This window comes from Paroedura picta, chromosome 1 (genome assembly GCF_049243985.1).
Source record: "Paroedura picta isolate Pp20150507F chromosome 1, Ppicta_v3.0, whole genome shotgun sequence".
Lineage (NCBI taxonomy): Eukaryota > Metazoa > Chordata > Lepidosauria > Squamata > Gekkonidae > Paroedura > Paroedura picta.
In genome coordinates, this window is record NC_135369.1 from 3,080,487 (window position 1) to 3,103,205 (window position 22,719).

Here is a 22,719-nt window from a genome sequence, read left to right on the forward strand (position 1 = left end):
TCCCACAAGCCCCACGCCAGAGACGCCGGCATGAGAGTGTCGCTAGTTCTCTGCTGCCCCCCGGGCATTGCGTGAGACCAACAGGCTGCCGGTTGGATGCCCGGAGAGGGCAGATAAGCGGGCTTTGTCCAGTGCAGTCCATCGACGTTTGTGTCGTTAAAACGGCTGCCCCGAAACTTTATTAAAAACAATCCACGCTTTCGGCCGGAGGCCGTCCTCAGTGGCCATTCAAAAAACAAAACAAAAACCCAACCCAGTTTGTTTATTGAAAGCAATCCATCTCATCTCAGCTGTGCCCCACCAGGGGACTTCCGAGATGACCTCAAAGCCATAAATTCATCGTCTCCTGACAATATCCGCAATAAAAAAGCCCCTTTTCTCCCCGCTCAGCCTCCGCCGGCAGGCCTTCCCCGGTCAAGACGAGAAGCGTGTCATTTGCAGGCAGCCTGCCGCAAGGCTAAACCCCCTCCTCTCTCTAGCAAGGGGGAGATTTGCCCAAGCGCTCCTCCAAATGGCTTGTTTTTCCTCCTCGGGCAACCTGAGACGCTGGGGATCGATAGCGGCAGACGCGGCCTGTCAATTCCCTCGAACGTGTTCAGTGAGTGACGGATGGCGATCGATCGTCTGGACTTGGCGATCGGCGTGGTTAAGGCGCTCGCTATAGATCGGCTGGGAGGGGGGCTCGTTCCAGCAGGTTTTGAGTCTCAACAACCTCTCCGCCATGCCGGGCCTTAAAGAGAAAGCGGCGGGAGGGTCTCTTGGACGTGCCAGGTGGCCTCGGGCACAGATCCGCTTGGTGGCTTTAGACCAGGGGTAGTCAAACCGTGGCCCTCCAGATGTCCATGGACTACAATTCCCATGAGCCCCTGCCAGTGAATGCACTTGAGGGACTGCCTCATGCCCTATGCCCCCCGCAGGGCCTTGCGCTCTGCAGGTACAAATTTGGACATTCCCAGCCCATGGCCTCAACCAGGGCCAGGGCCTTATCGGTCCTGGCCCCTGCCTGGTGGAATGAGCTCCCGGAACAGCTGCAGGCCCTGTGGGATGTACGAGCTTTCCGCAGGGCCTGCAAAACGGAGCTCTTCCGCCAGGTTTATCGTTGAGGCCAGCGCCTCCATAGCCCCCCCCCCCCTTCCCTCTTAGTGTTATGATTACGGTGATTCTTACTCCCTCCTTGGGTTATGAGCTGGGTGGTCGAATGTCGCCACCACTTGAACTGGTTGGGTTAGGTTGGGTTGTTCGGCTATTTTGGAAGATTTTATTGTATTAGGGGGGTTTATGGGGGTTTTATTGTTGTGACCCGCCACGAGTCCTGTGGGAGTGGCAGGCTATAAGTCGAAGGAAGGAAGGAAGGAGGGAGGGAGGGAGGGAAGGAAGGAAGGAAGGAAGGAAGGAAGGAAGGAAGGAAGGAAGGAAGGAAGGAAGGAAGGAAGGAAGGAAGGAAGGAAGGAAGGAAGGAAGAAGAGTTGTTCTCTCTTGCCCTGGAGAGACGGACCAGATCCTATGCGATGAAATTAATGCAAAAGAAATTCCGTCTAAACCTCCGGAAGAAGTTCCTGACAGAGCGATTCCTCAGTGGAACAGGCTTCCTCGGGAGGTGGTGGGTTCTCCATCTTTGGAGATTTTTAAGCAGAGGCTGGATCTCCATCTGACGGAGAGGCTGATTCTGTGAAGGCTCAAGGGGGTGGCAGGTGACAGTGGAGGAGCGAGAGGGTTGTGAGTGTCCTGCATAGTGCAGGGGGTTGGACTAGATGACCCAGGAAGCCCCTTCCAACTCTAGGATTCTGTGATTCATACAACATGGGTAATTGAAGAGGGCAAAGAATGATGACAAATAATGTCATCTACGTCAAACGAATCATGGAGGTGGGGAACTGAAGGTGGGGGGGGGGGCAGTTTTTCTACTCACTTCCGTCCACCTTCTTGACCTCCGGCTTCTAGTCATTTCCTGCTCCTGCCTCTTTTCCAGCATCACGGGCTCCGCCGTCTGCGCTTTCTACATGGATGAGGTGGAACGAGTGTTCAGTGGGAAATTCAAGGAGCAGAAGAACGCTGACGCAGCCTGGACGCCCATCCCGGAGGACAAAGTGCCAAAGCCCAGGTATTGCCACGTCTCCTCTGGTCTCCAGAAAGGGAAGGTCACCATAAAGGGTCACAGCTGGGGAGAGACTTGTGTTTCTACACTGGTGCCTGGAATTCCACAAGAGAGCAGGGAAAGTGGTACAGTGAGGGTAGAAATAGACTCTCGGAGAACCTTGGTTGGCACCTTGGTTGGCCTTCTTTTCTCACCCTCAGAACAAAATCAACCTGGCCAACTCATTTTTAACATGCAGAGTAATCTGCACCAAATAAGGGATATAAGAACCTCAGAAGAGCCCGGCTGGATGAGGCCAGGGAGGGTCCATCTAGTCCAGCCTCCCGTCTCACCCAGGGGCCAGCCAGTTCCTCTGGAGGCCAAGAAAAAGATCATAGAGGTTTCCTCTGGAGAGCCAACAACAGGGCAGAGAGGATGCCTTCCCCTGAGAAGACCCTCAGAAGAGCCCTGCTGGGTCAGGCCAGGGAGGGTCCCTCCAGTCCAGCCTCCCGTCTCACCCAGGGGCCAGCCAGTTCCTCTGCAGGGCCAGCCACAGGGCAGAGAGGCCGAGGCCTTCCCCTGAGAAGACCCTCAGGAGAGCCCTGCTGGGTCAGGCCAGGGAGGGTCCCTCCAGTCCAGCCTCCCGTCTCCCCCAGGGGCCAGCCAGTTCCTCTGCAGGGCCAGCCACAGGGCAGAGAGGCCGAGGCCTTCCCCTGAGAAGACCCTCAGAAGAGCCCTACTGGGTCAGGCCAGGGAGGGTCCCTCCAGTCCAGCCTCCCATCTCACCCAGGGGCCAGCCAGTTCCTCTGCACGGCCAGCCACAGGGCAGGGAGGCCGAGGCCTTCCCCTGAGAAGACCCTCAGAAGAGCCCTACTGGGTCAGGCCAGGGAGGGTCCCTCCAGTCCAGCCTCCCGTCTCACCCAGGGGCCAGCCAGTTCCTCTGCAGGGCCAGCCACAGGGCAGAGAGGCCGAGGCCTTCCCCTGAGAAGACCCTCAGAAGAGCCCTACTGGGTCAGGCCATGGTGGGTCCCTCCAGTCCAGCCTCCCATCTCATACAAGGGGCAACCTGGTGGTCCACCAGTAGGGCAGAGAGACTACATCCTTCCCTTCCCCTCCCCTCCTGGCACTGGTTTTCGGAGCCTGACTGCCTCTGAATGTGGAGGTTCCCTATAGCTGCCATAGCAGAAATCTCTCTAATCCTCTTTCAAGGCTGTCTGCGCCTGTGGCCATCCCTCCACCCTCTGTCAGTGAATTCTATTTTTTAATCCCTCGCTGCGTAAAGAAATATTTCTTTGGGTCTGTCCCGAATTTCCCACCCACCTGCTTCATCGGCAGCTCTCGTGTTCTAGTATTTTGGGAGAGGGACCCCGTGCAAATTTGCCAACTTAAATACTATGCGCATTACAGGTCTTGTATTATGGAATGTGGATTCCCTAATTCAGGGATCCTCAACCTGTGGCCCTCCAGATGTCCATGGACTACAATTCCCATGAGCCCCTGCCAGCAAATGCTGGCAGGGGCTCATGGGAATTGTAGTCCATGTACATCTGGAGGACCACAGGTTGAGGATCCCTGCCTTAATTGTATCATTTTAATGGGCAGAGATTCCAGCACAGACCTGTAACAACAACAACAACAACAATAATCTCAACCAGGGATTATGGAATTTCACACCTCCGGCGCCCTCCGTCTTCTACCATTTTCTGCCCCTCTCTTGGCAAAGAGACCTTCTATTCCCTTCTGATCCGCGTCCTCCTTTCTTGAATTTTTTCAGGCCGGGCAGCTGTGCGGGCGTCGGGCAAGCCTCAAGTTACAGAACCTCCAACGAATTCCCGGACGAGATGCTGGGATTCATCAAGTCCTTCCCTTTGTTGGATGAGGCCGTCCCATCCGTCACAGAGAGCCCCTGGTTCTCCAAGACCTCCAGCAGGTAAAGAGCTGCCGGGTATGGTCCTGGTGGGCAGGCCCGGGCCATCTACTGCACCCCTCTGGGGCTCTGGTTCACCTTAGGGCAGGTCTTCCACCTGCTTCAGCCATCCTGTTTTGGTTTCCAGTCTGGTTGGTCTCGCTTGCATTTGCCTAATAGAAAAAAAGCAACAGATTCCAACAAAATTTGTGGCAGGGGAAGAGCTTCTGGGAGTCCCGGCTTATTAATTCGGAGAGGTCAAGAGGGACAGCTGTGTGGGTCTGTCTGGAGCAGGAGAAAAGATTCAGAGTCCAGGAATACCGTAAAGACTGTGACGTGGGGTTTACTGAGGGATGGGGGGGGGGTGCAATCCCCCCTGGATTTTTCGGATTCAAATATATGGAACCTGAAAAACATTGTCATTTCTCTTTATTTCCGAATTCTAGTACCGGTATGGTATTTGGATTCGGTAGATATTTGGGTAGATATTTGCAGACTTTGTTTGGCTTTGTGAGTCAGAGGCATTTAAATTGGACGGAGATGTTAAAGGCTTAGGGTTTATAGCTTGGAGAAGGCATTTAAGGGGATCTCAGCCACTTTAAATACGTTTACTCAGGTGATCCAGCGATCCCGAAAAATCCTGAATATTCTTGGGCTGTTTTAAGCTCGGCCATTTTGTCTGTTGGGAAAATTGCAGCAGCAGTAGCAACAAAAACCCAACTGTGAATTAATACCCCAAAAATACCGATAAGGATTTTTTGTTTTGTTTATTTTTTTCATCTCGGATTAGCTGAATGTATACCCTTGGGAGGAACTTTGACAGGACATACCACCATGCAGAGTCGAGTTGGTTTTATACCCCGCTTTTCACTACCCCAAAGGAATCTAAAGCGGCTGACAATCGCCTTCCCTTCCAGTATGCACATCCTGTGAGAGAGGCGGGGCTGAGGGGGCCCCTGACAGAACTGTTCTGGGAGAACAGCGCTATCAGGACTGCGACTAGCCCAAGATCACCCACCTGAGACCTCTGCACGCAAGGAGGGCCTGAATCTGATCCCACGTCCGCGTTGCCCGTTCCCCTTGTGCCCTGCCAAGTCCTTTGGGCTGGACGGAGACCCTGGACCCTCTGCATATAAAGCATTTGCCCAGCCTTCCCTTTCCCTTTCCCTCCCCCAGGTACAAGCTGACCCGCCTGGCTGTGGACACGGCAGCTGGACCTTTCCGTAATTACACGGTTCTTTTCCTGGGCTCCGAGGACGGGATGGTGCTGAAGGTGGTGGCCAGGACGCACGAGAACTCGACCGTGGAGACCCGCCTGCTGGAAGAGATCTCGATCTACGATCCGACCCGGTGAGCTGGGCAGCAGAGCGGGAGTTGTGGGGGAGAGGGGCGCAAGGGGAGTTCGAAACCTGCTCAGTCCCCAATGTGGTGCCTCTGGCGTTCGCTGACGCCCTTCCTGCTGCCTACCGAGTGATTTTGGGAAGTGGGAGGGGCCGTGCTTGGAGGGCAAGAGTGGGAGGGCGGCTGGAGTCCTGGCCCTGCTGGGGGACCTCCTGGTGGCCTTTCTGGTTTTGGCCATTGTGTGACACACAGAGTTGGACTGGATGGGCCTTTGGTTTGATCCAACATGGTTTCTCTTGTGTTCTTATGTCTGGGGCTGAGATGCTCTGTCTTCTTGGTGCTTGAGGGACAAGAGTGGGAGAGCTTCTGGAATCCTGGCCCTGCTGGGTGATCTCCTGGTGGCCCCTGGGTTTGGGCCACTGGTTGGCCCAGGGTGTTGGACTGGAGGGGCCACTGGCCTGACCCAACATGGCTTCTCTTATGTTCGCATGTCTGGGGCAGGGATGCTCTGTCTCCTTGGTGCTGGGGGGGGGGGCACAGTGGGGCGTCTGGAGTCCTGGACCGACGTTGGACTTCTTGATGGCCCCTGGGTTTGGGCCACTGTGTTGAGCTGGCCGGGCCATTGGCCTGATCCAGCACGGCTTCTCTTGTGCTCTTAAACCAGGGCTCTTCCGCGTGCCAAACTGCAGTTCCCTTCCTGTGTCTCGGAAAATTTGCAATGCAGGGGCGGTTCCTTCCTTCCTACCTTCCTTCCTTCCTACCTTCCTTCCTTCCTTCCTTCCTTCCTTCCTTCCTTCCTTCCTTCCTTCCTTCCTTCCTTCCTTCCTTCCTTTCTGTCTCTTCCTTCCTTCCTTCCTTCCTTTCTGTCTCTTCCTTCCTTCTTTCCTTCCTTCCTTGCTTCCTTCCTTCCTTCCTTCTTTCCTCTCTTCCTTCCTTCCTTCCTTCCTTCCTTCCTTCCTTTCTGTCTCTTCCTTCCTTCCTTCCTTCCTTCCTTGCTTCCTTCCTTCCTTCCTTCCTTCCTTTCTGTCTCTTCCTTCCTTCCTTCCTTCCTTCCTTGCTTCCTTCCTTCCTTCCTTTCTGTCTCTTCCTTCCTTCCTTCCTTCCTTCCTTCCTTTCTGTCTCTTCCTTCCTTCCTTCCTTCCTTCCTTCCTTCCTTCGTTGCTTCCTTCCTTCCTTCCTTTCTGTCTCTTCCTTCCTTCCTTCCTTCCTTCCTTCCTTCCTTCCTTCCTGTCTCTTCCTTCCTTCCTTCCTTCCTTTCTGTCTCTTCCTTCCTTCCTTCCTTCCTTCCTTCCTTCCTTCCTTCCTTCCTTCCTTCCTTTCTGTCTCTTCCTTCCTTCCTTCCTTCCTTCCTTGCTTCCTTCCTTCCTTCCTGTCTCTTCCTTCCTTCCTTCCTTCCTTCCTTCCTTTCTGTCTCTTCCTTCCTTCCTTCCTTCCTTCCTTCCTTCCTTCCTTCCTTTCTGTCTCTTCCTTCCTTCCTTCCTTCCTTCCTTCCTTCCTTTCTGTCTCTTCCTTCCTTCCTTCCTTCCTTGCTTCCTTCCTTCCTTCCTTTCTGTCTCTTCCTTCCTTCCTTCCTTCCTTCCTTCCTTCCTTCCTTCCTTTCTGTCTCTTCCTTCCTTCCTTCCTTCCTTCCTTCCTTCCTTCCTTCCTTCCTTCCTTCCTTTCTGTCTCTTCCTTCCTTCCTTCCTTCCTTCCTTCCTTCCTTCCTTCCTTCCTTCCTTCCTTCCTTGCTTTCTGTCTCTTCCTTCCTTCCTTCCTTCCTTTCTGTCTCTTCCTTCCTTCCTTCCTTCCTTCCTTCCTTCCTTCTTTCCTCTCTTCCTTCCTTCCTTCCTTCCTTTCTGTCTCTTCCTTCCTTCCTTCCTTCCTTCCTTGCTTCCTTGCTTCCTTCCTTCCTTCCTTTCTGTCTCTTCCTTCCTTCCTTCCTTCCTTCCTTCCTTCCTTCCTTCCTTCCTTCCTTCCTTCCTTCCTTCCTGTCTCTTCCTTCCTTCCTTCCTTCCTTCCTTCCTTCCTTCCTTCCTTCCTTCCTTCGTTGCTTCCTTCCTTTCTGTCTCTTCCTTCCTTCCTTCCTTCCTGTCTCTTCCTTCCTTCCTTCCTTCCTTCCTTCCTTCCTTTCTGTCTCTTCCTTCCTTCCTTCCTTCCTTCCTTCCTTCCTTCCTTCCTTTCTGTCTCTTCCTTCCTTCCTTCCTTCCTTGCTTCCTTCCTTCCTTCCTTTCTGTCTCTTCCTTCCTTCCTTCCTTCCTTCCTTCCTTCCTTCCTTCCTTCCTTCCTTTCTGTCTCTTCCTTCCTTCCTTCCTTCCTTCCTTCCTTCCTTCCTTCCTTCCTTTCTGTCTCTTCCTTCCTTCCTGTCTCTTCCTTCCTTCCTTCCTTCCTTCCTTCCTTCCTTCCTTCCTTCCTTCCTTTCTGTCTCTTCCTTCCTTCCTTCCTTCCTTCCTTTCTGTCTCTTCCTTCCTTCCTTCCTTCCTTCCTTCCTTCCTTCCTTTCTGTCTCTTCCTTCCTTCCTTCCTTCCTTCCTTCCTTCCTTTCTGTCTCTTCCTTCCTTCCTTCCTTCCTTCCTTCCTTCCTTCCTTCCTTCCTTCCTTCCTTGCTTTCTGTCTCTTCCTTCCTTCCTTCCTTCCTTTCTGTCTCTTCCTTCCTTCCTTCCTTCCTTCCTTCCTTCCTTCCTTCCTTCCTTTCTGTCTCTTCCTTCCTTCCTTCCTTCCTTCCTTCCTTCCTTCCTTCCTTCTTTCCTCTCTTCCTTCCTTCCTTCCTTCCTTCCTTTCTGTCTCTTCCTTCCTTCCTTCCTTCCTTCCTTGCTTCCTTCCTTCCTTCCTTCCTTCCTTTCTGTCTCTTCCTTCCTTCCTTCCTTCCTTCCTTGCTTCCTTCCTTCCTTCCTTTCTGTCTCTTCCTTCCTTCCTTCCTTCCTTCCTTCCTTTCTGTCTCTTCCTTCCTTCCTTCCTTCCTTCCTTCCTTCCTTCCTTCGTTGCTTCCTTCCTTCCTTCCTTTCTGTCTCTTCCTTCCTTCCTTCCTTCCTTCCTTCCTTCCTTCCTGTCTCTTCCTTCCTTCCTTCCTTCCTTTCTGTCTCTTCCTTCCTTCCTTCCTTCCTTCCTTCCTTCCTTCCTTCCTTCCTTCCTTCCTTTCTGTCTCTTCCTTCCTTCCTTCCTTCCTTCCTTCCTTCCTTCCTTCCTTCCTTTCTGTCTCTTCCTTCCTTCCTTCCTTCCTTCCTTCCTTCCTTCCTTCCTTCCTTCCTTCCTTCCTTCCTTTCTGTCTCTTCCTTCCTTCCTGTCTCTTCCTTCCTTCCTTCCTTCCTTCCTTCCTTCCTTCCTTCCTTTCTGTCTCTTCCTTCCTTCCTTCCTTCCTTCCTTTCTGTCTCTTCCTTCCTTCCTTCCTTCCTTCCTTCCTTCCTTCCTTCCTTCCTTCCTTCCTTCCTTCCTTCCTTCCTTCCTTCCTTCCTTTCTGTCTCTTCCTTCCTTCCTTCCTTCCTTCCTTCCTTCCTTCCTTCCTTCCTTCCTTTCTGTCTCTTCCTTCCTTCCTTCCTTCCTTCCTTCCTTCCTTCCTTCCTTCCTTCCTTCCTTCCTTCCTTCCTTGCTTTCTGTCTCTTCCTTCCTTCCTTCCTTCCTTTCTGTCTCTTCCTTCCTTCCTTCCTTCCTTCCTTCCTTCCTTCCTTCCTTCCTTCCTTCCTTCTTTCCTCTCTTCCTTCCTTCCTTCCTTCCTTCCTTTCTGTCTCTTCCTTCCTTCCTTCCTTCCTTCCTTGCTTCCTTGCTTCCTTCCTTCCTTCCTTTCTGTCTCTTCCTTCCTTCCTTCCTTCCTTCCTTCCTTCCTTCCTTCCTTCCTTCCTTCCTGTCTCTTCCTTCCTTCCTTCCTTCCTTCCTTCCTTCCTTCCTTCCTTCCTTCCTTCCTTCCTTCCTTCCTTCGTTGCTTCCTTCCTTTCTGTCTCTTCCTTCCTTCCTTCCTTCCTGTCTCTTCCTTCCTTCCTTCCTTCCTTCCTTCCTTCCTTCCTTTCTGTCTCTTCCTTCCTTCCTTCCTTCCTTCCTTCCTTCCTTCCTTCCTTCCTTCCTTTCTGTCTCTTCCTTCCTTCCTTCCTTCCTTGCTTCCTTCCTTCCTTCCTTTCTGTCTCTTCCTTCCTTCCTTCCTTCCTTCCTTCCTTCCTTCCTTCCTTCCTTTCTGTCTCTTCCTTCCTTCCTTCCTTCCTTCCTTCCTTCCTTCCTTCCTTCCTTCCTTTCTGTCTCTTCCTTCCTTCCTGTCTCTTCCTTCCTTCCTTCCTTCCTTCCTTCCTTCCTTCCTTCCTTCCTTCCTTTCTGTCTCTTCCTTCCTTCCTTCCTTCCTTCCTTTCTGTCTCTTCCTTCCTTCCTTCCTTCCTTCCTTCCTTCCTTTCTGTCTCTTCCTTCCTTCCTTCCTTCCTTCCTTCCTTCCTTCCTTTCTGTCTCTTCCTTCCTTCCTTCCTTCCTTCCTTCCTTCCTTCCTTCCTTCCTTCCTTCCTTCCTTCCTTCCTTCCTTCCTTCCTTGCTTTCTGTCTCTTCCTTCCTTCCTTCCTTCCTTTCTGTCTCTTCCTTCCTTCCTTCCTTCCTTCCTCCCTTCCTTCCTTCCTTTTGGGATGAGGGTCACAGGCGCCGTGCTCACTCGACCCCCTCGGAGGAAGAGACTGCCAGAGGCCAAGCACAGATTACGGCCGCCTCCTCTGCCCCTTGTCCCTGACCCAAGGCCGGTGACCTCCTTCCCGCCTCTCCCTCCCGCTTCCAAAACAGCCTCTGGAGCCGCCGGGCTCTTTCGGCTCCCCAAACCCTTGCAGGAGGTTTCTGTCTTGTGCCCTTCCCGCTGGTTGCCCTGGCAACCCCGCCTCTTCCCATCCTCGCTCGGGGAACCCAAACGGCAGCTGGAAACTTGCAGGAGGAAGGATCTTGCAAAACGATCCGATCCGGAAGATCAATGCAGCATGGGGGGGGAGGGGTGCGGAGGGGAAAGGGGCCAAATCCTCGGGACCCCGGAGCCGGGAGGCAACATCGGGGCAAGGCCTCGGCTTCTCCTCCTCGTGGTTGGCTCTCCAGAGGTACCGGCTGGCCAGCGTGGGAGATGGGAGGCTGGGCTGGAGGGACCCCCGTGCTGATCTAGCAGAGCTCTTCCGGCGTTCTTAGGAAAGCCTCTCTGCCCTGTTGTGCACCCTCCTTGCAACTGGCACCCTGGGAGGGAGGTGAGGCTGGGAGAGCTCTGAGAGAACTGCTCTGTGAGGACAGCTCTGAGAGAACTGGGGGTGGCCCGAGGTCACCCAGCTGGCTGCACGCGGAGGAGGACTGGGGAAGCCAACCCGGTTGCCCGGATTAGAGGCCGTGGCTTAGCCACTATGCCACACAGGCTCTTAGGATATTAGAAGACTGGAAGAATAGCATAAGCATTAACATGACACATAATGCGGTACAGGAGTTACATAACAAGATCCTCCTTTCCATACACTATATATAGTAGCGAGGACCACACGGCCCAATTATTTATTCGAGAAAATCTGGGAAACATTTTTATGCCGTGCAGCTCTGTTACCTGCACATAAAAGCCAATCCCTCTTACGGCATTTCCAAGGTAAAGAACATGCCTCTGCGTAACAACCCTGGAATTCCTTAGAGGTCTCCCATCCAAGCACTAAACTGGGCTGACTCCGCTTGGCTTCTGAGGTCTTGCTAGTTAAGGCTGACTTGACCCATCCAGATCATGGTTTTCTACACTGGAGAAGAGGAGTTGGTTTTTATATCCCACTTTTCACTGCCTGAAGGAGTCTCAAAGCAGCTTACAATCACCTTGCCCTCCGCTCCCCACAACAGACACCCTGGGAGGTAGGAAGGGCTGAGAGAGCTCTGGTAGAACTGATCCATGAGAACAGCTCTTACAGGACTGTGACTGGCGCAAGGTCACCCAGCTGGCTGTATGTGGAGGAGTGGGGAATCCAACCTTTCGTAAGCGGGTAAGAATTTACGGGTTGTCCCGGGCCCCCAGGATGTTCACCTGGCCTCGACCAGGGCCAGGGCCTTTTCGGTCCTGGCCCCAACCTGGTGGAATGAGCTCCCAGGAGAGCTGAGGGCCCTGACGGAGTTACCAGCTTTCCGCAGGGCCTGCAAGACGGAGCTCTTCCGCCAGGCGTATGGTTGAGGCCAGGGCAGAGTCCCAGGTTTCCAACTTGGATCCCAGGGTCTATCAGACCAGCTCCCCCTCTCACTGGAGGGACAGTAGGCTGAACAAGACAGGATTAGAATCGATCATAGATGAGGTCCACTGCTGCCTGTTATATTGGTTTTTTTTACTGTTAATTGGGTAAATTATGGGGGTTTTATTGTATTTTTAATATTTCATTATGTAAACCGCCGCAAGACCAGCTGGGCAGCAGCGGTATATAAATCTAAAAATAAATATATAAATAAATACACCCTGCTGGCTGGATTAGAAGCCGTCGATCTTAACCACGCTGGAGCAAGAAGAGCCAGAACATTGAGCCTACACCTGCAAGATAATTTGAGTTGTGTGGAAATAATTCTGCTCCCACTTGGCACAGGGAGAGGCAGGGGATCGATATTTCTCCAGGGGAACTGCTATCTGGAGGTCAGGTATAGTCGCAGGGGGTCCCTAGGCCTTGCCTGGAGGTGACCAAGCATATCCATGTTGGATGGGAGCAAAGAACCTGTTGGGAAGGGAAGAGAGGTAGGCTGCCATCCCCTCAAATCACTTCTGGAGCCGCCTGCCTTAATTTTCCGCATGATACAGCTGGCCCTGGGGAGGTTTTCCAGGTGATTGCAGTCTTTAACAGTGGCTGGACAGATCCTCCTCCTTGATGCTTGAGGCTGATCCTGCACTGAGCAGGGGGTGGACTAGATGGCCTGCATGGCCCCTTCCCACTCTGGGATTCTAGGAGTCTAGTTCAGCAGTGGAAGGGGCTGCCTAAGGAGGTGGGGTGCTCCCCCTCACTGGCCGTCTTCAAGCAGCGGCTGGACAGATCCTTCTCCTGGATGCTGGAGGCTGATCCTGCACTGAGCAGGGGGTGGACTAGATGGCCTGTGTGGCCCCTTCCCACTCTAGGATTCTAGGAGTCTAGTTCAGCCGTGGAAGGGGCTGCCTAAGGGGGTGGGGAGCTCCCCCTCACTGGCAGTCTTCAAGCAGCGGCTGGACAGATCCTTCTCCTGGATGCTGGAGGCTGATCCTGCACTGAGCAGGGGGTGGACTAGATGGCCTGCATGGCCCCTTCCCACTCTGGGATTCTAGGAGTCTAGTTCAGCAGTGGAAGGGGCTGCCTAAGGAGGTGGGGAGCTCCCCCTCACTGCCCGTCTTCAAGCAGTGGCTGGACAGATCCTTCTCCTGGATGCTGGAGGCTGACCCTGCCCTGAGCAGGGGGTGGGACTAGATGGCCTCCGTGGCCCCTTCCCACTCTGGGATTCTAGGAGTCTAGTTCAGCAGTGGAAGGGGCTGCCTATGGAGGTGGGAAGCTCCCCCTCACTGGCCGTCTTCAAGCAGCGGCTGGACAGATCCTTCTCCTGGATGCTTGAGGCTGATCCTGCACTGAGCAGGGGGTGGACTAGATGGCCTGCATGGCCCCTTCCCACTCTAGGATTCTAGGAGTCTAGTTCAGCCGTGGAAGGGGCTGCCTAAGGGGGTGGGGAGCTCCCCCTCACTGGCCGTCTTCAAGCAGCGGCTGGACAGATCCTTCTCCTGGATGCTGGAGGCTGATCCTGCACTGAGCAGGGGGTGGACTAGATGGCCTCCGTGGCCCCTTCCCACTCTAGGATTCTAGGAGTCTAGTTCAGCCGTGGAAGGGGCTGCCTAAGGGGGTGGGGAGCTCCCCCTCACTGGCAGTCTTCAAGCAGCGGCTGGACAGATCCTTCTCCTGGATGCTGGAGGCTGATCCTGCACTGAGCAGGGGGTGGACTAGATGGCCTGCATGGCCCCTTCCCACTCTGGGATTCTAGGAGTCTAGTTCAGCAGTGGAAGGGGCTGCCTAAGGAGGTGGGGAGCTCCCCCTCACTGCCCGTCTTCAAGCAGTGGCTGGACAGATCCTTCTCCTGGATGCTGGAGGCTGACCCTGCCCTGAGCAGGGGGTGGGACTAGATGGCCTCCGTGGCCCCTTCCCACTCTGGGATTCTAGGAGTCTAGTTCAGCAGTGGAAGGGGCTGCCTATGGAGGTGGGAAGCTCCCCCTCACTGGCCGTCTTCAAGCAGCGGCTGGACAGATCCTTCTCCTGGATGCTTGAGGCTGATCCTGCACTGAGCAGGGGGTGGACTAGATGGCCTGCATGGCCCCTTCCCACTCTAGGATTCTAGGAGTCTAGTTCAGCAGAGGAATGGGCTGCCTAAGGAGGTGGGGAGCTCCCCCTCACAGGCCGTCTTCAAGCAGCGGCTGGACAGATCCTTCTCCTGGATGCTGGAGGCTGACCCTGCCCTGAGCAGGGAGTGGGACTAGATGGCCTGCATGGCCCCTTCCCACTCTAGGATTCTAGGAGTCCAGTTCAGCCGTGGAAGGGGCTGCCTGAGGAGGTGGGGAGCTCCCCCTCACTGGCCGTCTTCAATCAGGGGCTGGACAGATCCTTCTCCTGGATGCTTGAGGCTGATCCTGCACTGAGCAGGGGGTGGGACTAGATGGCCTGCATGGCCCCTTCCCACTCTAGGATTCTAGGAGTCTAGTTCAGCAGTGGGATGGGCTGCCTAAGGAGGTGGGGAGCTCCCCCTCACTGGCCGTCTTCAATCAGGGGCTGGACAGATCCTTCTCCTGGATGCTGGAGGCTGACCCTGCCCTGAGCAGGGAGTGGGACTAGATGGCCTGCATGGCCCCTTCCCACTCTAGGATTCTAGGAGTCCAGTTCAGCCGTGGAAGGGGCTGCCTGAGGAGGTGGGGAGCTCCCCCTCACTGGCCGTCTTCAATCAGGGGCTGGACAGATCCTTCTCCTGGATGCTGGAGGCTGACCCTGCCCTGAGCAGGGAGTGGGACTAGATGGCCTGCATGGCCCCTTCCCACTCTAGGATTCTAGGAGTCCAGTTCAGCCGTGGAAGGGGCTGCCTGAGGAGGTGGGGAGCTCCCCCTCACTGGCCGTCTTCAAGCAGCGGCTGGACAGATCCTTCTCCTGGATGCTGGAGGCTGATCCTGCCCTGAGCAGGGGGCGGGACTAGATGGCCTGCATGGCCCCTTCCCACTCTAGGATTCTAGGAGTCTAGTTCAGCCGTGGAAGGGGCTGCCTAAGGAGGTGGGGAGCTCCCCCTCACTGGCCGTCTTCAAGCAGCGGCTGGACAGATCCTTCTCCTGGATGCTGGAGGCTGATCCTGCACTGAGCAGGGGGTGGACTAGATGGCCTGCATGGCCCCTTCCCACTCTGGGATTCTAGGAGTCTAGTTCAGCAGTGGAAGGGGCTGCCTAAGGAGGTGGGGAGCTCCCCCTCACTGCCCGTCTTCAAGCAGTGGCTGGACAGATCCTTCTCCTGGATGCTGGAGGCTGACCCTGCCCTGAGCAGGGGGTGGGACTAGATGGCCTCCGTGGCCCCTTCCCACTCTGGGATTCTAGGAGTCTAGTTCAGCAGTGGAAGGGGCTGCCTATGGAGGTGGGAAGCTCCCCCTCACTGGCCGTCTTCAAGCAGCGGCTGGACAGATCCTTCTCCTGGATGCTTGAGGCTGATCCTGCACTGAGCAGGGGGTGGACTAGATGGCCTGCATGGCCCCTTCCCACTCTAGGATTCTAGGAGTCTAGTTCAGCAGAGGAATGGGCTGCCTAAGGAGGTGGGGAGCTCCCCCTCACAGGCCGTCTTCAAGCAGCGGCTGGACAGATCCTTCTCCTGGATGCTGGAGGCTGACCCTGCCCTGAGCAGGGAGTGGGACTAGATGGCCTGCATGGCCCCTTCCCACTCTAGGATTCTAGGAGTCCAGTTCAGCCGTGGAAGGGGCTGCCTGAGGAGGTGGGGAGCTCCCCCTCACTGGCCGTCTTCAATCAGGGGCTGGACAGATCCTTCTCCTGGATGCTTGAGGCTGATCCTGCACTGAGCAGGGGGTGGGACTAGATGGCCTGCATGGCCCCTTCCCACTCTAGGATTCTAGGAGTCTAGTTCAGCAGTGGGATGGGCTGCCTAAGGAGGTGGGGAGCTCCCCCTCACTGGCCGTCTTCAAGCAGCGGCTGGACAGATCCTTCTCCTGGATGCTGGAGGCTGATCCTGCACTGAGCAGGGGGTGGGACTAGATGGCCTGCATGGCCCCTTCCCACTCTAGGATTCTAGGAGTCTAGTTCAGCCGTGGAAGGGGCTGCCTGAGGAGGTGGGGAGCTCCCCCTCACTGGCCGTCTTCAAGCAGCGGCTGGACAGATCCTTCTCCTGGATGCTGGAGGCTGATCCTGCCCTGAGCAGGGGGCGGGACTAGATGGCCTGCATGGCCCCTTCCCACTCTAGGATTCTAGGAGTCTAGTTCAGCAGTGGAAGGGGCTGCCTAAGGAGGTGGGGAGCTCCCCCTCACTGGCCGTCTTCAAGCAGCGGCTGGACAGATCCTTCTCCTGGATGCTGGAGGCTGATCCTGCACTGAGCAGGGGGTGGACTAGATGGCCTGCATGGCCCCTTCCCACTCTGGGATTCTAGGAGTCTAGTTCAGCAGTGGAAGGGGCTGCCTAAGGAGGTGGGGTGCTCCCCCTCACTGGCCATCTTCAAGCAGCGGCTGGACAGATCCTTCTCCTGGATGCTGGAGGCTGATCCTGCACTGAGCAGGGGGTGGACTAGATGGCCTGCATGGCCCCTTCCCACTCTGGGATTCTAGGAGTCTAGTTCAGCAGTGGAAGGGGCTGCCTAAGGAGGTGGGGAGCTCCCCCTCACTGCCCGTCTTCAAGCAGTGGCTGGACAGATCCTTCTCCTGGATGCTGGAGGCTGACCCTGCCCTGAGCAGGGGGTGGGACTAGATGGCCTCCGTGGCCCCTTCCCACTCTGGGATTCTAGGAGTCTAGTTCAGCAGTGGAAGGGGCTGCCTATGGAGGTGGGAAGCTCCCCCTCACTGGCCGTCTTCAAGCAGCGGCTGGACAGATCCTTCTCCTGGATGCTTGAGGCTGATCCTGCACTGAGCAGGGGGTGGACTAGATGGCCTGCATGGCCCCTTCCCACTCTAGGATTCTAGGAGTCTAGTTCAGCAGAGGAATGGGCTGCCTAAGGAGGTGGGGAGCTCCCCCTCACAGGCCGTCTTCAAGCAGCGGCTGGACAGATCCTTCTCCTGGATGCTGGAGGCTGACCCTGCCCTGAGCAGGGGGTGGGACTAGATGGCCTGCATGGCCCCTTCCCACTCTAGGATTCTAGGAGTCCAGTTCAGCCGTGGAAGGGGCTGCCTGAGGAGGTGGGGAGCTCCCCCTCACTGGCCGTCTTCAATCAGGGGCTGGACAGATCCTTCTCCTGGATGCTTGAGGCTGATCCTGCACTGAGCAGGGGGTGGGACTAGATGGCCTGCATGGCCCCTTCCCACTCTAGGATTCTAGGAGTCTAGTTCAGCCGTGGAAGGGGCTGCCTAAGGAGGTGGGGAGCTCCCCCTCACTGGCCGTCTTCAAGCAGCGGCTGGACAGATCCTTCTCCTGGATGCTGGAGGCTGATCCTGCACTGAGCAGGGGGTGGGACTAGATGGCCTGCATGGCCCCTTCCCACTCTAGGATTCTAGGAGTCTAGTTCAGCAGTGGGATGGGCTGCCTAAGGAGGTGGGGAGCTCCCCCTCACTGGCCGTCTTCAAGCAGCGGCTGGACAGATCCTTCTCCTGGATGCTGGAGGCTGATCCTGCACTGAGCAGGGGGTGGGACTAGATGGCCTGCATGGCCCCTTCCCACTCTAGGATTCTAGGAGTCTAGTTCAGCCGTGGAAGGGGCTGCCTGAGGAGGTGGGGAGCTCCCCCTCACTGGCCGTCTTCAAGCAGCGGCTGGACAGATCCTTCTCCTGGATGCTGGAGGCTGATCCTGCCCTGAGCAGGGGGTGGGACTAGATGGCCTGCATGGCCCCTTCCCACTCTAGGATTCTAGGAGTCTAGTTCAGCAGGGGAAGGGGCTGCCTAAGGAGGTGGGGAGCTCCCCCTCACTGGCCGTCTTCAAGCAGCGGCTGGACAGATCCTTCTCCTGGATGCTGGAGGCTGATCCTGCACTGAGCAGGGGGTGGGACTAGATGGCCTGCATGGCCCCTTACCACTCTAGGATTCTAGGAGTCTAGTTCAGCAGTGGGATGGGCTGCCTAAGGAGGTGGGGAGCTCCCCCTCACTGGCCGTCTTCAAGCAGCGGCTGGACAGATCCTTCTCCTGGATGCCGGAGGCTGATCCTGCCCTGAGCAGGGGGTGGGACTAGATGTCCTCCATGGCCCCTTCCCACTCTAGGATTCTAGGAGTCTAGTTCAGCAGAGGAATGGGCTGCCTAAGGAGGTGGGGAGCTCCCCCTCACTGGCCGTCTTCAAGCAGCGGCTGGACAGATCCTTCTCCTGGATGCTTGAGGCTAATCCTGCACTGAGCAGGGGGTGGGACTAGATGGCCTCCATGGCCCCTTCCCACTCTAGGATTCTAGGAGTCTAGTTCAGCAGTGGAAGGGGCTGCCTAAGGAGGTGGGGAGCTCCCCCTCACTGGCCGTCTTCAAGCAGCGGCTGGACAGATCCTTCTCCTGGATGCTTGAGGCTAATCCTGCACTGAGCAGGGGGTGGGACTAGATGGCCTCCATGGACCCTTCCCCCTCTAGGATTCTAGGAGTCTAGTTCAGCAGTGGAAGGGGCTGCCTAAGGAGGTGGGGAGCTCCCCCTCACTGGCCGCCTTCAAGCAGCGGCTGGACAGATCCTTCTCCTGGATGCTGGAGGCTGATCCTGCCCTGAGCAGGGGGTGGGACTAGATGGCCTCCGTGGCCCCTTCCCACTCTAGGATCCTATGATTCTGTTTCAACGGGTTAATTTACAAAGTTGTGATTTTGCCCTGCAAGGGGGCCGTTGAAACAAATCATTCATCCATTCGAATTTTTAAAAGTATATGGAAAACATCGAACAAATAAATACCTTTGGACATATTGCAAAACAGTTGGCCTGCATATAAAGTTTCTCCTTCTGGCTAGATCTTACACAAAAATAACCAGACCGGGGGGGAGGGGGGGCAGGAGGTTGAGGTCGTGGTCAAAAAACCCCCTAGCGTGGGCTGTGGTGAAATCTCTGCAGCACAGAAAATGTAAATGCAGTTTTAAAATAGCCCCTGTCGTTCCATGACTCATGCGATGGTAAATACATGTGGGTGTAGATTCATGTGCGGATGAGCATGATGGGGGCCCAAAGGACAGCCGCTTGGACCCTGGTTGTGGTTCCAAAGTAAGGATGCCAAGTCTGGTTTGGGAAATACCTGGAGATTAGGGTTGGGATGGAGCCTGAGGCAGGTAGGGGTTTTGGGGTAAGGGCGGGAGGAACGTCAACAGTAGGGCACAATGCCTTGGCATCCACCTTCCAAGGCAGGCATCTTCTCCAGGGGAATTGTTACCTGGAGATCTCGTGTAATCCAAGGAGGATCTCCAGGCCCTACCTGGAGGTTGGCAAGCACATTATTATTGAATGGGAGCAAAGAATGTGTTAGGAGGGGAAGAGAGAAAGGCTGCCAGCACCTCAAATCACTCATATCATGGAATCAGAGTTGGAAGGGACCTCCAGGGTCATCTAGTCCAACCTCCTGCACTAGGTAGGACACTCACATCCCAATCGCTCATCCCCTGTCACCTGCCACCCCCTTGAGCCTTCACAGAATCAGCCTCTCCGTCAGATGGCTCTCCAGCCTCTGCTTAAAAATCTCCAAGGATGGAGAACCCACCACCTCCCGAGGAAGCCTGTTCCACTGAGGAACCGCTCTGACTGTCAGGAGCTTCTTCCGGAGGTTGAGACGGAATTTCTTTTGAATTAATTTCATCCCCTTGGTTCCGGTCTGTCCCTCCCAGGCAAGAGAGAACAATTCTGCTCCATCCTCTACATGGCTGCCTTATAAATACTCGAAGATGGTTATCAAATCCCCTCTCAGTCGTCTCCTCTCCAGGCTAAACAGACCAAGTTTCTCCAAGGTCTCCCTCAGTTTGCTCCAGTTGGCCTGGTCGGGTTTTCCAGGTGTCTCCTGAGCACATCCCCCCCCCCCCACAGGAAGCCCGGGCTTTCATTGTCTGTGCAGCAGTGACCTCTTCCTGCAAAACGTCTCCTCGAAGACCGGGGCCTTCCTTGTGGCTCCTGGAGCAACCTCCAGTTGGAACCTGCTGTTGTCCTTGAGGGACCAGGAATCTCTAGATGAGAGCCAACGCTCCCGTGAAGAAAGCAGCACCTTCAGCTGAAGGGTGGACAACTTCCCTGTCAGGCCTGCAGGTTTCTCATAGCTACGCCTGACTCCCTAGTGAAAATGGCTACTTTGGAGTATGGATGCCAGCCTCCAGGTGGAATTGCAACCCATCTCCAGACCACAGGGATCTCTTCCCCTGGAGGAAAGGGCTGCTTGGGAGGGGGGACTCTGTGGCCTTGGACCCCACTGAGGGTCAGGGATGCCAGCCTCCAGGTGGGGCCTGGGGATCCCCCGGAATTCCAGCTCCTCTCCAGACTGCAGAGATCTCTTCCCCTGGAGGAAAGGGCTGCTTGGGAGGGGGGACTCTGTGGCCTTGGACCCCACTGAGGGTCAGGGATGCCAGCCTCCAGGTGGGGCCTGGGGATCCCCCGGAATTCCAGCTCCTCTCCAGACTGCAGAGATCTCTTCCCCTGGAGAAAACGGCTGCTTGGGAGGGGGGACTCCCGACCATTATACTCCACTGAGCTCCCTGCCATCCCTAAATCTTCAGGAGTTTTCCAATTTGGATCTGGCCACCCTTCATGCCCCTATGGATGCCAGCCTCCAGGTGGGACCCAGGGAGCCTGCGAAATTACAGTTCCTCTCCAGACCGCAGAGACCAGCTCCCCTGCAGAAAACGGAGGGTTTCTAGGGCCTTGTACCCCAATTCTAGGGCCTTGTGTCCTACTGAGGTCCCTGTCCTCCCCAGACTCCACCTCCAAATTTCCAGAGCAACCTGACAACTCCAGGCGAAGAAGGGTGAAGTTCCACTGAAGTCCTTGTCCCCCGCCCCAAAATCCCTCCAGGAATGTGCCCCCAGGTATTTTCAAACCAAGATCTGGCAACCCAGTTTGTTGGGGAGGCCATCCTCGTGGAGAAGACCCTTTCCCTCCCCAAAGCCCCCCCCCTCCAATCTCCATCCCCAAATCTCCAGGAGGCTTCCAGGCCTCACCTGGAAGTTGGCAACAGTAGCAGGAAGGGAGGCATCTGCCTTTCCTGGGGTGACCAGATAGCTGGTTGAGCCCCACTCTTGCTACCGGAAGGGTAAAGACGTCCGAATTTTCTCAGCGGTTCCCACGGATGCAGCTGTGGAGAGAAATATTAAACCGAAACGAGCTCCGCGGAAAGGGTAATTGGGTCAATCGGCTCTTCTGGGAGGGCTCCAGTTTTCAACCCAGCTAGAATCCTGTTGTTTTGCCTTCTGTTTACTTCCCATTTATTTTTAGTTCCGGAGAGTTTTTCCATTGTTGTTTGGTGCCTTTTCCTGGTATCCTTCCCATTTCTCCCCACCCTCCCCGCTTGCTTGTGCAAGGCAAATGAGATCCGGGTCGTTTCAACGGGGTTTTTACATTTTTGTTCGTGGAATCGTAGAGTCGAAAGGGCCCTCCAGGGTCATCTAGTCCAACCCCCTGCAGAATGCGGGAACTCATAAGTACTTGCCCACCCACAGGGACCTGAATTCCATGCCCAGATGATGCTTTCCCCTTCCCTACCAATAAATAAATAAATAAATAACCCAGAATCCTTGTGCAGTCTGGCCTAGAGGAAATTTGCCTCCTGACCCCAGAGTGTTGATCAGCATTTCCCTGGGCATGTAAGAAAGGGCCACAAGAAACAAGCTCTGACACCATGCCACCAGCCCACCCACTCACAATCTGCCCAAGTTCCCAAAATCAGCCTCTCCGTCAGATGGCTCTCCAGCCTTTGCTTAAAAACTTCCAAAGATGGAGAACCCACCACCTCCTGAGGAAGCCTGTTCCACTGAGGAACCGCTCTAACTGTCAGGATCTTCTTCCGGGTGTTTAGTTTGACAATTCTTGTGAATCAATTCAATCCCATTGGTTCTGGTCCGTCCCTCTGGGGCAAGAGAGAACAACTCTTCTCCATCTTCTCTAGGACAGCCCCTCAAGTACTTGAAGAAGGCCATCTATCACCTTCATGTTAATGCTTTGTAAAAGTCATCACTTTTTGTGTTACAAGCTGCCTTAAAGGGACAGGCTGCAATCTCAAATAAAGAAACTTCCCTGGAAACTTAATCCCACTGTCATGGCTTCCTCCCAGGGAATTCTGGGACTTCACTCCCTGAGAGAGACTGACCTCTCTGATGGGCTTCCCTGTTCCTTGGCTTGCTTGGCTGGACAGAGGCAGAGGGATTGTTCCATAAACTAACATAAATTTGGGAGCCAGCATCGCCAGAGCAGTGGCTTCTAATCTGGAGAACCTGAGTTTGTTTCCCCGCTCCTCCACATGCAGCCAGCTGGGTGACCTTTGGCCAGTCACAGTTCTTTTTGAGCTGTTCTTGCGGAGCAGGTCTCTTAGAGCTCTCTCAGCCCCACCAACCTCACAGGGAATCAATTGTGGGAGAGGAAGGCAAAGGGTTTATTAAGCCGCCTTGGGACTCCTGAAGGTAGTAAAAAGCAGGGTATAAAAAACAGTTCTTCTAATTTTAGATGTTTGTTTTTAATGTGTGTGTGTGTGTGTGTGTGTGTGTATTCTTCTTTTAAAAGTTTGCAGCAGAGAAGGAAAGACCTAGGTTTTGGTCCAATAGCGCCTCTGAGACCCAGAGTGTATTAGCTTTCAAGAATCAAAGGTCCCTTTGTTGGGAATCTTCCAAAGCAGCAGCTCCACTTCAGGCCAACACAGCTAATTTCCGAAACTAGAGCAGGAAGTTGGTTATCATTTATTCTTTTAAGCAATCTAGTGCTGAGTTCCTCTTTGCATATGTATACTCTGCCAGCAAAGCTTGTCAAAGTAATGAATTGGATTCAGTCTGCAATAATGTAGTCGAAGACAAAAAGAATTCTTCACATAGGAACGCATGGGAGTTAATTACGTAATTATGTTAATCTGTGTATTTAGTTAATCATTTTGTGCGTCTCCCCCCAAGTATTTGTGTTGGCAATGTTGCATTGTTTTTCTTTTTTGTCTAATAAAATTGTAAACATTATTTTAAAAGAATAAATAATAATAATTTTATTTTTACAACCCACCCTTCCCTAGTTGGCTCAGGGTGGGCAATTTCATGATTTAAAAACTACCAGCGTAGAAGTCCATATATAAAAACATTGATCAGTTTAAAATTTAGGTTGAAGTTTTAAAACAGCCGACAAAACCACTTCCTCTTCAGTCAAAAAATCATTTCTGAGGGAGGTTAGGCG

General features: G+C 54.5%; 1 protein-coding gene across 4 annotated transcripts in view; it reads left to right on the top strand.

The window, feature by feature from the left end:
* SEMA6C (semaphorin 6C) overlaps window positions 1–22,719 on the top strand; it is a 218,665-nt gene that overhangs the window by 163,033 nt on the left and 32,913 nt on the right. For all 4 annotated transcript variants that reach the window (XM_077319870.1, XM_077319859.1, XM_077319850.1 and 1 more), the window contains 3 exons: window positions 1,970–2,101; window positions 3,849–4,004; window positions 5,157–5,330. In XM_077319870.1, the coding sequence (XP_077175985.1) occupies window positions 1,970–2,101; window positions 3,849–4,004; window positions 5,157–5,330 (462 nt within the window). The remainder of the gene's footprint in view (window positions 1–1,969; window positions 2,102–3,848; window positions 4,005–5,156; window positions 5,331–22,719) is intronic.